Raw genomic sequence first — 17347 nt, forward strand, 5'->3', positions numbered from 1 at the left:
AGCACTTTGTCCTATTGACGAAAAACCCTAAAATAAACAGATTCTACAAAAATACAATGCTTACTTGAACAGTCAACAGGATGAATAGGAGGATGCATCCTAAAGGATAACACCCATCATATTTTATTCATGGTGGCAGGGTTTGGTATTACATACTCGGGGCTCTTTTGCTAGTTTGCAATATTTAGTTAAATCCATATTTACATCATCTAGCCAGGCTTGTTTATGATAAAACATCAAAGAATTTACATATTTTAAGGGAACCAATTATTGCAAGAAACAAAATGCTCACTTGTTTTATACTGTAGTAACTGTGAAGTCTGATGACTAGACCATAAGTCACCTGATCTTGCACACCATGTACTAATGCTGGGGATTAACTTTTTTTTGTTTTCTGTTCAGGCAGTAGACAGCAGTCCTTGATTGAGCCTTTTTTTTTTTTACATGACTCTTCGACAGAAACTGATCAAATGATCGACTTCTAATGAGCATGGACTGCTCTCAATGAACAACATTCTGCCAGACCCTGCTGAAGTGGCCAAAGTTCAATCTGAGTATGGCCAGCTTAACTCTAGAGAATGTATTACAAGGCTAAAAACAGAGTCTTTCAGACAAAAACAGGTTTTCATACATAATATTCAGACCTCTAAAATTTACCAAAACCTCATAAACCAGCTGACTTGCAGGGAGTAAGACCAAAGATTCTACAGGCTACCTGACTAATAGTGGAATTCCCAAATTCCCAATATTTTGACATAGAACACCTAGAGAAACAGATTACAGAAGATGAGATGCTTAAATCTGGACAAATCCCTGGTCCTGATGGTTTCACAGCTTATTATAAAACATTTGCTAGTATTTTGACTCCACACAGGCAATCCCTGAAATTTTTCTAATGGTTTATGTAACAGTTTTACCCAAACCAAAGATGTATTAGATTGGTCCAATTATCGACCAATCTCGTTACTAAATATTGATCTTATAGGGGGTTGTAAAGGTTCGTCTTTTATTTGCTAAATAGGTTCCTTTAAAGCGGGGGTTCACCCGTACATAACACTTTTTTCCCTTAGCTTCATGATCATTTTGTCTAGGGGAATCGGCTAGTTGTTTTAAAATATGAGCTGTACTTACCGTTTACGAGATGCATCTTCTCCGCCGCTTCCGGGTATGGGCTGCGGGACTGGGCGTTCCCATTTTGATTGACAGTCTTCCGAGAGGCTTCCGACGGTCGCATCCATCGCGTCACGATTTTCCGAAAGAAGCCGAACGTCGGTGCGCAGGATAGAGCCGCACCGACGTTCGGCTTCTTTCGGCTACTAGTGACGCGATGGATGCGACCGTCGGAAGCCTCTCGGAAGACTATCAATCAAGAAGGAACGCCCGCTCCCGAAGACCCATACCCGGAAGCGACGGAGAAGATGCATCTCGAAAACGGTAAGTACAGGTCATATTTTAAAACAACTAGCCGATTCCCCTAGACAAAATGAGCATCCATCTAAGGGGATTGTTTGAAAAAATTGTTTTATGGGTGAACTCCCGCTTTAAGCTAGTGCATTGTTGATTCACTTACCTTTTGTTTCGATTTCCCTTCTAAATGTTTTTTTCTTTGTTTGAATTTCTCACTTCCTGTTTCTCCTCAGTAAGCTTTCCACCATCATCCGAGTGGTGGTTAGTCAGCCAGAACAGCTTCCTGAACACCTTACTGAGGAGGAACAGGAAGTGAGAAATTCAGACAAAGAAAACAAAGAAAAAAAACATTTAGAAGGAAAAATGGAAGGAAAGGGTAAGTAAACCAACAATGCACTAGTTTAAAGTAACCTATTTAGAAAATAAAAAACGAACCTTTACAACCCCTTTAAGTTCTTGTCAAAAATCCTGGGTCTTCACCTAAGACCCTTACTACATAAATTGATTATCCCAGAGCAAGTTGGTTTCATACCCTGAAGGAGGGGCAAGGAATAATGTGACCAAAGCCTTGAATCTCACACACAGCGCACAAATAAATCGCATTAAAGGTCTCTTATTGTCTACAGATGCCAGAGAAAACATTTTTTGTACTATAAAAAGGGACAATTTTAGTTGTTTTAACCCCATATGTTACTGCCCGATTAATCGATTATGAAAATTGTAATCGATTAATTTCATAGTCGATAAATCGATTAGTTGTTTCGGTATATATATATATATATATATATATATATATATATATATATATATATATATATATATATATCACGTTATTCCTATCAGGGCTGTGGAGTCGGAGTCGAGGAGTCGGGTGGGTACCTGGAGTCGGAGTCGGCAAACAATGCACCGACTCCGACTCCTACTAAATTTAGATTGGAATAAAAAAAAAAAAAGCAAGTTTAAATGTCCCAATTCACAAAAAGTTATAATTAATGACTTCTCTACTGTAAGAATAAAGACCAATGCATGCAGTGCCTCACGTAACCGCAAAACGAACATGTTAAGTGACCGTGAAGAAGCATGCTTTTCATGTGCTACACTATATGGCACGCAACGCACAATTAGGAGCTGCAATACTTATACTTTCCATAGTGTTGTGTTCTGCTTTTACAGGGAACGCAGCGTCCATGTGTAACCTAGCCTCTCACTGATAAGCGATTAAATAAATATGTTTTTTGCAGGACTAGAGAGTGAGACACTTGTATAAGTGAAGGGAATGGAGGGCCAATAGTTCAAGACTGAAGCTGTAAACCATTGGAAAAACTGCTGTCATTTAGCTAAGGCTATAAAAACTTGTAAACTCCGATTGTTAGCTTAAACTTTAAACATGACTATGGGATTCTCCTAGGAAAATCATGTTTTAGAATAAATGCCCCTTCCTGGATCCTCCCACTGCCCTATCTTCAGCAGCAGATAAGCACACAAAGGAGAAAGCATCAGCCCAACTACCTCTCTAAGATTATTTTCAGCCCTAAAAATAATAAAGTCTGACTTAAGAGCCTCTATGAAAGAGGATCTGGCAGAGGCAATTCTCTTCCTTAGAACTCTACATTGAATTGATTTGCATTTGCTAAGCCTATAACTACATTTCAAGATTAATATAAACCATTTCTAGGTTTTACAGATTTTGTTTTTGGTTCATTATAGATAAGCTTTGTTTTTGTTCTAAAACAACCAAATAATGTGGTTTGTATTTTTGAACTGGTAAAGATCCTGTTCCTGATGTTTATGCCTGCTGCTACTATCCAGCCACTTGATTAATATTTTTTTTTTTATAAAACTTTGTTTTCATTGTGTTTGTCTTTTGCTTAAACTGTGCAATACAGTAGACTGTTGGCTTCCCAGCCAGTAGTCCTGTGGTAGGTTGCGTTTCTTTCCCTCAAGGAATGTATAAAATACATTTGCATATTAATACAGAGGAGTCGGAGTCGGAAGTACATAAAACTGAGGAGTCGGAACATTTATCTACCGACTCCACAGCCCTGATTCCTATAATACGGATTTTAATAGGAGGAATTAGAGAAATTACATTTAACAGACCAAAATGGAGCAAAAGAAATTAACTGTTGGGGTTTAAGTATGCTAAACCCATGTGCGAATGGTGGATTTTTCATTCCAATGATTGTTAATGTGTTGATGTGCTCTTTATCTACATCAAAATTGTCAGGGCTCACTTGAAGTCTTTTTGAAGGTGGTATTCTGTGAAAGGCCTCACATATTCTTGACATAACTTTAATTTAATTACTTGGTGAAAAACTTTAAGGGTTGCACCAATTAGTGGGTGTTTTAGAATATTAGGGCATGAATCATATGGTATCCAAGGAGAGAATTTCACCGATAGAGCACTTAAGTCATTCTCTAAATTTACCCAATCTTTATTAGCTGCATTCAATGCCAATTAGAAAATTCTCGTGAGATGAGATGCAAAATAATAATTATTTAAAATTGAGAAACCCAATTCCCCCAATTTTGTTTTGGAGTGGTAAGTATTTGGAGATTAATAGGTGGTCTTTTATCTGCCCACAGAAATTTCACAAGTAATGACTGCAAAGAGTAAAATAATTTAGGAGGGTAAGAAAATTGGAATGGGTTTGAAAAATATATAATATTTTTGGTAATAATGTAAATTTTGAAACAAAAAATTCAATATTTTTTACTTTTTGCTATAATAAATATCCCCCCAAAAAAAAAAAAAAAAAAATATTATATATATATATATATAAAGTTTTTTTCCCTCAGTTTAGGCAGATACGTATTCTTCTACCTATTTTTGTGAAAAAAAAAAAAAAAATCACAAAAAGCGTTTATCGATTGGTTTGCGAAAAATTTATAGCGTTTACAAAATGGGGGATAGTTTTATTGCATTTTTAGTAATATTGATTTTTTTACTACTAATGGCGGCGATCAGCGATTTTTTGGGTGACCGACATTATGGCTGACACATCGGACAATTTTGACACATTTTTGGAACCATTGTCATTTTCACAGCAAAAAGTGCTATAGAAATGCATTGTTTACTGTGAAAATTACAATTGTAGTTTGGGAGTTAACCACTAGGGGGCGCTAAAGGGGTTAAGTGTGACCTCATATGTGTTTCTAACTGTAGGGGGGGCTGGGCTGGACGTCATTGTTCCCTGATATAGAGAAAGGCGATCAATGACAGTGCCACTGTGAAGAACAGGGAAGGTGTGTTTACACACACACACACACACCTCTTCCCGTTCTTCAGCTCCTGTGACCGATCGCGGGACTCCGGCAGTGATCGGGTCCGCGGGTCCCGTGGTCACAGAGCTTCGGACCGGGTCGCAGGTGCGCGACCCACGGCTGGGCACTTAAAGAGGACGTACAGGTCCTTGATTGTGCCCAGCCGTGCCATTCTGCCGACGTATACCGGCGTTAGGCGGTCCTTAAGTGGTTAAGGGGTCTCATTCACCACCTCAAATCACAGCAAAATACTTTGTCCGAATCCTCCGCTCAAAGGGAATAAGAGCTCAACATGGTGTTTTAACAGTTTCAAACAAATGGCACTTTATTAAAGTTCATATGCAACTCACTCACATAAGTGCACCAAAACCAGCAGTGCAAAACCTTAAAAGGACTTTTATTACATCCAGATGCATGCCCCTGCAGAGACGTCAGCATCACCAATCGGTGTAATCCAGCGACTACTTCCAGGTAACATAACGTCACTAGGCTCCGCCCTGACAAGTTTTGTCACCGTCCTTGTGACTGCCTCCTCTTTGAGGAAGTTTTAGTACAGTAGGAATAACAGATTTAGAGACATAAATGTCCTTTAGGACCTTAGTTTAAAAAGCCATGTTGTTAAAGCCAATGACCGAGAAGCAGGACGGAATAGAGGGCCTTGACACAGCCAGTGTGGCTTGTTGACCAGGTTCTTTTGGACCAGTTTGGTGCAATGAGAATCACCACTTATCTTGCTCTATCCTGCAGACTAGGCATAACCAAATTTGCACTGGAGGGCAGGCATATATTAGCCTGAACTGAGAACTCGGAATTATCAAAGCATCTGATGCCAGTGCTACAGGATCCTTAATCCTGGCCAGAAACAGAGGTAACTTGTTGAATCTGGAAGCCAGGAAATTCACAAGCCCCCGGGGTCCCCCATCTGACAATGGGACTGAAGAACATAGTTTCTTGTTTGGGTGAAAGGCTAAAAACTACCTTAGACAAGAAGTCAGTCCAGGGTCTCAACACTACCTTTACCCTATGCAATTATATTTTATAAATTATGAGGCAAAGCTTGCAAACTATAGGGAACTTCAAAACAGGCCAAGAGACAAAGGTCTTAGTAACTCTCCCAAGAGACAGAGAATTACTAAATGTAGTCTGCAAACACGTTGTGGACCACTCAATGGCCCTTTTTAGTCTCTGAACAAAGGAGTCTCATGCAACACCTGGAAACACTGGGCTATGTTTACGAGACTCCAGAATTAAAAAACATGGTATCGTGCAGAAGGCAGCATCTGTTTGCCCAGGTGAAGGAGAGTCAGTGATATTGCATATTTCACATAATGGCAGTTTCTATGCATTGTTTCATTGGTGGACAAAATAATTAACTAGTGGAGAAGTGTTGCTATAAAGAGGAGATTTATTTTACAAATATTAAAATAAAATAAGTCAGTTTCATGAACTCTATATTGCTGGTCATAAGGCAAGACCTTATGACGCGGTCATGAGAATATATACTTACCGCTTTCCCTAAGTCCCCCTGCAAAGTAACTGTCTTTTTTAACAGTAGGGGAAGGCTAGAAAGTGTCCCTGTAGCAGGTTTTCCATCACTTCCTGTGTAATAAAACTCTGTCACCAAGACAGGAAGTGAGGGAAATCATTCCAACAGAGATAAGAAATAGTCACAGAAACTGGACAGGAGTTCCAATTATTTCTCATTCTATCCAAAACTCGAAAAATTGTTTATGGCTCGACATTCATTTTTAACTATCAAAGCAAGGTGAACAATTTAAAAGCTTTCCCAAAGAAATGTACGCTACGGGGAAAAACGACATTTCAAATGGCTTTTTAGACTTACTGTTTCTCACATAACAGCTTGCAAGAGAGGATTTCCGGAGCAACTCCATTCCCAGCTCTTGTAACTTACTGCAGCCTTCTCCACTGCCTGTTGCAAGCGAATCCAGCGAGTCCAGGTCTCCAACAGTGTTCAGCTGGCCTTCACTAGCATTGCTACTTCTGACATCACATAACTGACTCTTCACAGCAGATAGTTTGCTGCGCACCTCAAGCACCTGGGACTTGTACCTCTTTAGCATTTTCAAATCAGGAGAGACTCGCCAAGAAGTATGCTGTGCACGCGTGTCCCTGTCCTTGCGGGAACAGGACGCTGGAGAGAAAAGAAAATGTGTTTTAATACATAACTTAACATTTTTACAGATGTACTCAGTAATGAACATTGAACTTAAAAAGTACAGAGAACACTTTCAGATACCTCCCAGTTATTGGTGTTTATTCTAGCACCTTGTGCCAATTTCTTTAACCACTTCCATACCGGGCCTATTCTGGCACTCGTCTCTTACATGTAAAAATCATTATTTTTTGCTAGAAAATTTGTTGGAGGAGGTCTAGCGCACATGGCGATACCTCACATGTGTGATTTGAACGCCATTTTAAATATGTGGGTACGACTTGCGTGTGCATTTACTTCTGTGTGCGAGCACACGGGGAAAGGGGGGGTGTTTTAAATATTTTTGTTTTTATAGTTTAATTTTACTTTTGTTTATTTTTACACGCTCTCTTTAAAAATAAATACAAATTTTGATCACTTTTTCTCCTTTAACAAGGAATGTAAATATACCTTATAATAGGAATGGTGCATGATAGGTCCTCTTAATGGAGAAATGTGGGGTCTATAAAGATCCCACATCTCTCCTCCAGGCAGGAAAAATTCAGATAAAAAAAAAAAAAAACGATCTTTTTATTTCCAGCTGTCTCGGCGTTGTTTACTTCCGCCGGCCGGACGTGACTTCATAACATCGTTATGTGGATCTCTATGACCTTCGGAGGCCCGGGCATGATGTTATGATGTTAAGTCCGGGCAGCGGAAGTAAACAAAGCCGAGAACTCGGCTGGAAATAAAGAGATCGTTCTTTTTTTTATCTCAATCTTTCCTGCCCGGTCACCGGAAATCTCTATGATCAACGTCCGGCGGCGGACGCACTGGAGGGCCAGGAGAAGCACTGGAGGGCGGCAGGATGCGACACTTCCCCTCCCTGCGTCGCTTGTCCGGGCTCGCCAATACGATTGGCAAGCCAGGGAAAGAATCCGCCGCGTGTTGATCATAGAGATTTAAAACGATCAAGCAGCTGAACTGCCGCTATAATTGTTCTTTCTGTGCACAGCTGCAGCTGCAGGCATCATTCAGATATTCTTCTCAAAGTCAAAAACACCATATGATGTCTTTGGGCTGAAAGTGGTTAATTATTTGACAAATCCTATTTAAAAATGGCAACCTAAATTTCTAGTTTTCACTGATTTTGCAAGATGGTGAGCTGTTCTAAAGTGACCAACACACACCGGCAGTAGGCTGTCCAGACCTAGCAAGTGAAGTTTGTCGTTCCAAATCTGTGATTTCTAGAATATTGCATCTTTACGTCACAAACTCATTCATGTCCAAGAAAGCTGGTCGTCCACAAAAGACAAATTTAAGACAGGAAAGGATTATGCAGAGAATCTCAATGGGCAAATCGGTGCATACTAGCTCATTAGGTCTTTTGCCTCGCAGGTGTAAAAAAAAAAAAAAAAAAAATTCCATATGCGGGTTTACAACCGCTTTAACTGATAATAAATGGCTTCAGCCAAGCACTAACCATGAGTGAAAGAAATGGTTTTGTGTTATTCCTTTTCTTTGAAAAATGGGCAAGAAATCATGTAAACTTATGAGCACAACTGTAAGATTCACAACTGTAAGATGCAGATTCGGTTTTGACCCAATCTTTGTTTTGTGGATTCGTGGTCTATGCAGTATAGGTCACAATCTTGGCCTGTTTGATCAGATTGTCTGAGTTGATCCATGGGTTGCTGGTGGGCGATTGGAAAGAGAGGATATCTATGTATGCCAATGAGGCCCTGTTGTATCTTGGAGAATGTACAGCCAGCACTGGATATTATAGAAGTTTTCTGCACTTACTCTGGGATCCGGTTTAAATTGGTACAAATCACTGCTCTTCCCTCTCGCCCTTGGCACCTCCCCTTCGGTCATTTTTCCCCCCCGATAAAAAAAAGCATCTCAATTTAAGTATGTGAGGGTGGAGATGCAGCAGGATCTCATCTTCTATGTCACGGCAACTTTCTCCCTATCCTGAGCCATCTCCAAAGAAGGTGCTCTTCCTGGTCTAATCTGCACCTAAGCACTATAGGACGGGTTAGTTTACTTAACAATTCATTTTCTACCTAAAATTACTTGATTTTTTTTTGAGCAAACTCAGACACCTACAGTATCCTGAAATTCTTTTTTCATTAGATTGGATATCATACTTGTCCTGTTGACGCTCATCATTGAGCGGGAAATTGAAAGAAAGCCCCACATTTTGCGTTGCCACCAGTACAGGAATAGAGAACTCTTCCAATGAGGACACTAGTTCTGGCGACAACCAGGGATTCCCTCATTTTGGACAGATTTCCACTTATTTCTGGGATAGGAAGTGAAGGAAAATCTCCCCAATTAGACATAGGTGGAAAACCAAAATTGACAGGGGTTTTAATCCGTCCTTACCCAAGTTCCTTGAGTTCTACTTTAATTGAAGCGTGAAGACGTGAAGTTAGAAGCTGAATATTTATTCACAGCTGCTCCAGATTTAGTAAATTACACCCACAGTATTTTTGGTAAATGTAGGTTGAGTTATTACAGAAGTGTTTACAGTCATTTTATTATGGACTATACGTTTATGAATTGTTTGCCGATTTATTTATTTATCTTTTATTACATTTCAAGAATGCAATTACTTTTCCTCCCATACATGTTGAAATAAAATATCAGCCACACAAAGTGCATTTTTTTTTATACATCAGAAGATATGCACTGTGAGAAGAAGTATAGCACAACCATTGTGTAGCACCAACACACACTGACAACATTATATAAAAACACACTGACCTCTTACGCTTGTAATAAAACATTTTTGAAGAGACAATATATTTACTTTCCTCTGAATAAAAAAAATATATACAATGCAAGTACCTGAGGACTGAAAAAGTGATGCGGGAGGTCTAGGTTGCAAGCTCCAAAGATTCTCCACACTGTTTCTGTCTTTGAGGTCGAGTAAATGAATAAGAATAAGAGGGTCTAGGTCCAATAAACTACTGCTGCTGGAAGCACTTATGTTCCCAGATCGCCTGCAGTTTCTGCTGCCACCATATGTATGACTTGCTAAAAAGAGAAAATATAATTATTTTAAAGGACAAGCACATAGGGGTGAAAAAAAATGCATTTATATTTTTTTTTGCAAAAGAGCCTGCGAAGCCTTGCAACCACAATCAATGGATACTAAGTTACAGACTGTCAGTTACAGAGCTGGAGGAAGTATCAGTTGGATTACAAGTGTAGTATTTACCACACTTGCATTCCATTGATCACTACAAGTTCATCTGCTGCAGTGGAAGATGGGATCTGCAGTTAATTAATTCACAGTTCACACAAAATTCAATAGTGACAGCTGTCATCGGGGAGAGGTACTCTAGTTTGGGGATGGCAGTTTTTTCGGAACCATGTTACAATCGTGAATATGGGTGTAACATGGTCCAATAAAAAAAGTGGCATTAGCCTTTAAGTGTAAAGCTACACCAGTTCAGATGTATAGTGAAAGAAGAGAATGCAAACAGCACCTGGTTCAAGTCCAAAAGAAACAGCCCAAAAATCTAGTGAGTACAAAAATACTAGGTAAAGTTCCAACACTATACATATATGGGAGCTGGCACTGCAGTCTTCCAAAATGGCTTTTCATTTTTCAGTTTTGGGGACAATCATTCTGATCCTGGCTTTCTTGCAACTGTATGCAGTACAGAAATATATCAGTGGCCTCCAAATTGCTGCCTGGGGGTGGATGTGGCCCTTTGCATGCTTTTAACACATCCCTTGGGCATAGATTGTGCCACCGACACCAATGATGGGACACCATTCCTCCCACTGACACCAATGATGGGACACTATTCCTCCCACCATCGATGGGGCAACATATCTCCCATTGACACCAATGATGGCGCACTATTCCTACCCCTAATACCAATGATGGGGCATTGTTCACTCCCTACCAGGACATTTTCCTCCACCCACTGGACACAGTCCAGCCCCCCTAAAGTTATAACAGTAAAGTGGTCTTGTTTGTAAAGTTTGTAGACTCCTGTGCTTGATCAATGAATCAAAATGCAATGAAACCAGGATATAGATCAGGGATCCTCAAACTACGGCCCTCCAGCTGTTGCGGAACTACACATCCCATGAGGCATTGCAAAACTCTGACATTCACAGACATGACTAGGCATGATGGGAATTGTAGTGCCTGAACAACTGGAGGGCCATAGTTTAAAGACCCATGATATAGATCAGGGATATGCAATTAGCGGACCTCCAGCTGTTGCAAAACTACAAGTTCCATCATGCCTCTGCGTGTCATGCTTGTGGCTGTCAGTCTTGCAATGCCTCATGGGATATGTAGTTCTGCAACAGCTGGAGGTCCGCTAATTGCATATCCCTGATATAGATGATGGTCCTGGAGCCTGCATCCTTTACACGGTCAGTGTGGGATGCAATGGAAACAGCCTCCTCACAGGGTCCATGATGCCACTGTCATCTCTGAAGACTGAGGGCACATTTTGGCAAAAGGGAATTACTGTGGGGGGAAAAATTGGAGAGGAGTATTTAAACCTTATCCTGGAGCGGTATAAAAATTTTTTTTAGCCCAGAGTTGGAATTGAATAATTTAACGGTCAGAGATATTCGCATATGTTGGAAAATGTCAGTAGATCCAATGACGTCAAAATGAAAAGTCACAGGAGAACGTATTCTGTAATTTTCAAAGCCAGTTACAGGTCAACCCCATGGGCATTACTGTATACATACATTAGATACAAGCCTAAAGTGGGCCATAGATGGGTATTTGTTTTTTCCTTGAGCCAGCAGGCTGAACAAAAGAAGTAATAGATTTCTCCATCCACACAAACCTAGATGGAGGAATCAATCCTTCTGCTTAAAATTTGGCCAATCCCTGCTGAACCGGCTAAATTTCAATCAGTGTATGGCCAGCTTGTAGCCGAAGCTCAATCAAATCCCAACTATACTTAAACCTGCTCACACCCCCATTTTAAGCCATTTCTATCTACCCTGTAAAGGAAAGATGTCTATACCTACCTATGCTGAGGGCACCCTTGTCTGATCACATGATCTCTCCAGCTTCAGTCAAGAGGCAAGATTGCCGACAAAGCCTGCAGAGCCTATGCAGCGTCATCAGCTATAGGCTTACTATGGGACATCGGTCGTCAGCTGTTCCTGTTCTACACTGAAGCCAACCGCTGGGAGCTGATCATATGACTGGACCCGCCCTCAGCATAGGTAAATATAGACTTCTTCCTTTACTGGGTAGTTAGAATAGGAATTAATGGGGGTAGGAACAGGTTTAAGTATAGTTAAGAAATTACTGGACTTCCACTTCTAGTTACTTTAATAGGGTTGGCCCGTTTTGTTAAAAAGCACACTCATAAAAAAAAATAAAATAATTTTTTTTATCTCTGATCCTTAGGTAAAGTATTTTAGAATATTAAAGCTTGTCGCATGTAAAATACTTGCAAATAGTAATATTTAAGAATATGTTTATGGAAAATAGATTGCTTTTACACAAACAAAAAAAAGAAGGAACAAGCAAAAAGGAAGCATGGAATTGGGTGCCTACTGATTAAAGTTTTAGTACAGCAAATGCTCAGAAAAGGGGCATACATGTCCTAAGGTCCTATTTATAGTCGGCTAACTATACAATGAGGAAAAACACAAAGCCCTGTAGGAGCTAGTGTGCAGAAGTGGCAACTCTGTGTGGATCCAATTGATTAGTACTGTACTCTCAGGTGATGAAAAGGCACATGCTGGTGCTTTTAAAAAGCTGAAATTGGAACAGGTCTGTAGTGTACGTTGGCACAGGGACTCCTTACTTGCGAAGATATTTTTTTTTTTCCAACATGCCTTGTTTGTTTCAAATCGTACCTGAGGCTCCAGCTGCGCCAGCTACATCTTCCATCAATTCTCCTTCTTCTAAATCCATGTTACTGCCATACTCCACATCATTTTCCCCAGACCTAACAGTGAACAGACACAAAGTAACAGGAGACAGATAAAATGCAAACTTCCCTCTAATGCGAAAAAGTTTCACTAAACGTGAACCTTTGCTTAGATCATGGACAATTAAAAAGTTGAACTAAACCCTCCAATCCTTTAGAGCCAAGGAAGCTGCCATCTTAGCCTCTGTTTAATCTGCAGTTGCCATGATGGTGCACGTGATGGCTTGACAGCACAAGCAATCGTGACAGTTATCAAACACAGCATGCCTTGAATATAACAGATTTGGGAATCAGATTGATGGGTTTCGTTCCGCTATAAGTATTTACATAATCTTAACAAGGCATAAAGGAACTTTAAAACAATCTTATTACTGACCGTTTGATCTGTGGGTAATATGAAGTATTGTATCCACAAATCAGCAGAATCACTGAAGTCATTCAAGTTCTTCTCTTCAGCCTCCCTGCTACCCACTTCTAGCAGCGACTCAAAAGCCTTTCAGAAAGGCTTCTCATCTTACATGTCAACATGAAGGAGCTGCAGGAGGAAAAGCAGGAAGCAGCGAGAAAGGCTTGAATGACTTCAGCGGTTACAGGTGGCAAGGCATAGACAGACAGTCAAGATCAGGATCAATGGATACGCTACAATAGGCAGCACTAAATGGCAAACCGCTCTCCAGACTGCATGCCACTCCTATCCAGGCCATGGCATTTAGCACTCAGAGGCGCCTGTACTCTTTTCACATGTCTTGAAGATTGCTTTGAATCCACCATATAAGGCTGGCCCTGAACAGTGGACTATTATCCCCCCCTCTGATCTTTTATCTGAACAATCTCAAACCGCACAGAGTCACTGAATTAAGGACTTCAAAAACACGGATTTTTTGACATTTAGGGCACTTTCACACTGGGAGGCCCTTAGCAGTAAAGCGCTGCTAATATGAACAGCGCTTTACCGCTGTTATAGCTGCGATTTTAGGTCTTATTTTCTGTAAACACGGTAATTACTAGTGTACTTATGTTAGCACTCAACCAAACTGCCAAGCCATCAAATGGCTGGTCTTCTAGCTGATCACATGTTCAGCACCATGGCAACTGCAATTCAAACAGAGGACAAGATGACAGCTTCTTTTTTTTTTGTATTCCTTTATTTGTTATCATAGCAAAGTTTCTCAAATACAGGTCACATCAGTCTCGAAGCAAGGATATATTCAAATCAGCATACACCAATAACCGGAAACAAGCAGGACTTAGGAGATAGTTTTTGACAATTTAAATATTACTTTGCCTATAAGGTAGCACAAATAAACAATGAAACCAAGGGGCCTAAAGGGCCCATAGAAACATATACCATTGTAAGCAAACAATGTAGTTTCATCGATTGAGAAAGTGACTAATAATATCATGTGATATACATAATCTGAAAGACCACAAATTCTATGATCACGCTCATTTTTATAACAGCCGTAACGACTAAGCTGCAAAAAAGTAGTAGCAAAGGAAAACAAGCAAAAGAAATCAAGAAAAAAGAAAGCAAGAAAGAAAGAAAGCAAGAAAGAGAGAAAAAAAGAAAAAAAAAGAAAAAAGGAGGGGATGAGGGAATAAAATAAAAGGGGGTGGGGTTGAAGGGTCGTACTCCTGCAAAGTTAACAAAAGCCCCAGAACATTGCTCTGATCTGCTGGCAAATTAATTCAATTGGGCTTTGGAGCGGGCCACCTCCTGAAGGTACGCATCTGTGCATGTGAAATATCTCCAGGGCCTCCACTTGTCTCTGAATTGTTCTTCCGTATTCTGGAGAGTAGCTGTCAATTCCTCCATTCAAAGAATATAATTGACTTTGGAATAGCACAGGACCCTGGTTGGTGGTTGAGGCTGCCTGCACAACGCAGGGACACACGCCCTCGCTGCATTGAGGAGCTGCATTGTGAGAGTCTTCTTGTATTTCCGAATAGGTCTCTCTGTCAGGTGTAGGAGACATGCGGCCGGGTTACATTTTTAGCTTTACTGAGGTCAAGTTTTTTTATAGTAGTTGTTACCTCTTCCCAGTAAGACCCCAGAATGAGGCAGGACCAAAAGATGTGGAAAATCGTGCCACCCTCCTCGTTGCACCGCCAGCACTCATCAGGAGAAGCCCTATCCATCTTGTGAAGTATGTAAGGAACTCTATACCATCGGGAACATTTTGTACCCCATTTCCTGGTACTGGTTCGCCATGGAGGACTTTTTTTTCTACCTGCTGTGGTGTAAACCGAATCCCTAAGTCCACTTCCCACTGGCGAACAAAAGCCAGGGCTGGATCATCAGTCTGGGTTGTCAAGAAGGTTCCCCCACTCTGCATAATGATTCAAAGGGGGTGAAATCACGTGGAGCATATGATGCCTTCTGCAGACAGCTTCTTTTGGCCATAAATGATAGAAATATTTAGTTCAGCTTTAAGGACTAGAAAATGTTAATTTTGTGAAGTGAATATTTAGTCATCCAATCACAGACAAGGTAAATCTAAAAATTAGCTAGCTATAAAAATGTCACAGTGTCAAATGAGGGCTTTTTTTTGTTTGTTAGGAAATCACTGAATTTCCTCCTGAGCTCCTAACAATAATAAAATTAAAAAAATTTTTTTTTTTTTTTATGAAAAAGGTTTACTATATATTAATCTACTGCCCAAGGAAGGCAATACGGATTTTTCCTTCCACTATCTCAGATCAACATAGGAGAACTAATGGCAGACTCATCTTTTTAATACTACTGGCAACTCCTGTGAAGACTGTAGGTCCAGGAAAGCAGTTTTAAGAGAACAGCAGTATTAACTTTCTTATTTATTTTTTTATTAATTTTTACACACAAAAAAAAAAAGGGATCACTTTTATTCCTATTACAAGGAATGTAAACATCCCTTGTAATAAGAAAAAGCATGAAAGGTCCTCTTAAATATGAGATCTGGGGTCAAAAAGACCTCGGATCTCATATTTAGACTATAATGCAAAAAAAAAAAAAAAAATTGTCATTTGAAAAAAATGACAAGAAAATATTGCTTTAAGAAGCATGGGTGGAAGTGACGTTTTGGGGCCATCTTGCCCTCACTCGTATCCCAGCCGAGCAGGAGAGAGGACCCGATCGCATCCGCCGCTGCCGACAGCTCTGGTAAGCGTCGGAGGGCACGGGAGAGGGGTGCCCCCCCCGCCACCGATAAACTTAGTTAGACTTACCGGTGACGGTATTTAAGAGCCTTTCAGTACAACCTTGGAGAGAGCGCAGCTCCGTCTCTTCATTAGGAAACACATGCCGATTCTATAAAACCCTCCTCTTCCACCATGGCCTCAGTTATTGTGGTCCGACTCTCTTGAAGATAAAGCACAGAAAAACACAACACCATGATAGATTTATAACTATTACTTTAACATACATATTAGGGAGGTTGTCCTGAAAACCTCTTAGAAATACCGTCACCGGTAAGTCTAACCAAGTCTTTCTCAACTCGCCTTTCAGGACAACCTTGGAGAGGATAAACAAGTAACTTACCCTAGGGTGGGACTACTGCCTGCAGTACCTTTCTGCCAAAGGCTTGATCTGCAGCAGACAATAGGTCCAACCTATAGTGTTTTAGGAACATTGAGTAGTTGGACCAGGTGGCAGCCTTGCAAATCTGCTCAGGAGACTGCAGTTGATCTTGTTGAGTGTGCAACAATACCTGAGGGAGGCACAACTCCTTTGGCTTTATAGGTTTCTGTAATTGCGAGTTTAAGCCATCTTCCTAGCGTACTTTTGGATGCTTTATCCCCCTTACTGGGTCCTGAAAATGTTATGAAAAGAGTATTGGATTTCCTGAATTCTCTGGTGACTGAAAGGAACTGCAGACAGACACCTTTTCACATCTAAAGTATGAAATGCTTCTTCTCCAGCGTTAGAAGAAAGGTGGGTAAAACTATTTCCTGTGACCGATGGAATTTTGATGACACTTTTGGAAGAAAGGCGGGATCCGTCTGAAGGATCACTCGGTCCGAGAATATTCTTAGAAAAGGTTCAGTAATGGCGAGAGCTTGGAGCTCACTAACTCGCCTTGCTGAAGTGATGGCCACCAAAAGAAACTGTTTTGAGAAATACATTTTTTAAACAAGTTTCTTCTAAAGGTTCAAACGGAGCTCCCGTTAACCCTTGTAAAACTGATGAGTCCCAACTGGGAAAACTTTTGAGGGTCACTGGTCCGTTTCGTGCCCTAAAAAAACTAGAAATCAAGGGTTCCCTGGACAGAGTTTTTTCAAAATAATTTTAAGGTACTGGCTGCAAGTCCCTTTTCCATTCCCTCATGGAGAAATTCTAGAACTGAAACCACACTCTTGGTCTGAAAAACTTTGGAAGAACACCAAGAATTATATTTCTTCCATACTTTTAGGTAAATAGATCTCGTTACCTCCTTCCTACTAGACAGTAGAGTTCTTACTACTTTGTCGGACAAACCTTTGTTTTTTAGAATGTCTTCTTCAGAAACCAAGCGCTTAGGTGTAACCTGTCTGTTTCTGGATGACACACAGAGCCCTGTGTTAGAAGGTCCTTCCTGGACGGTAATTTCCACGGAGGTTTTACTGCCAGACT

The 17347-nt window shown here is 40.4% G+C and overlaps 1 protein-coding gene across 4 annotated transcripts in view; it reads right to left on the reverse strand.

Moving 5' to 3' along the window:
• The window catches only part of TRIM37 (tripartite motif containing 37), a 171627-nt gene that overhangs the window by 33509 nt on the left and 120771 nt on the right, over nucleotides 1-17347 (reverse strand). For all 4 annotated transcript variants that reach the window (XM_040336828.1, XM_040336830.1, XM_040336827.1 and 1 more), the window contains exons 17-19: nucleotides 12686-12777; nucleotides 9677-9865; nucleotides 6515-6823 (exon numbers count right to left, since the gene is read on the reverse strand). In XM_040336828.1, the coding sequence (XP_040192762.1) occupies nucleotides 6515-6823; nucleotides 9677-9865; nucleotides 12686-12777 (590 nt within the window). The remainder of the gene's footprint in view (nucleotides 1-6514; nucleotides 6824-9676; nucleotides 9866-12685; nucleotides 12778-17347) is intronic.

Source organism: Rana temporaria, chromosome 2 (assembly GCF_905171775.1).
Source record: "Rana temporaria chromosome 2, aRanTem1.1, whole genome shotgun sequence".
NCBI classification, from domain to species: Eukaryota; Metazoa; Chordata; class Amphibia; order Anura; family Ranidae; genus Rana; species Rana temporaria.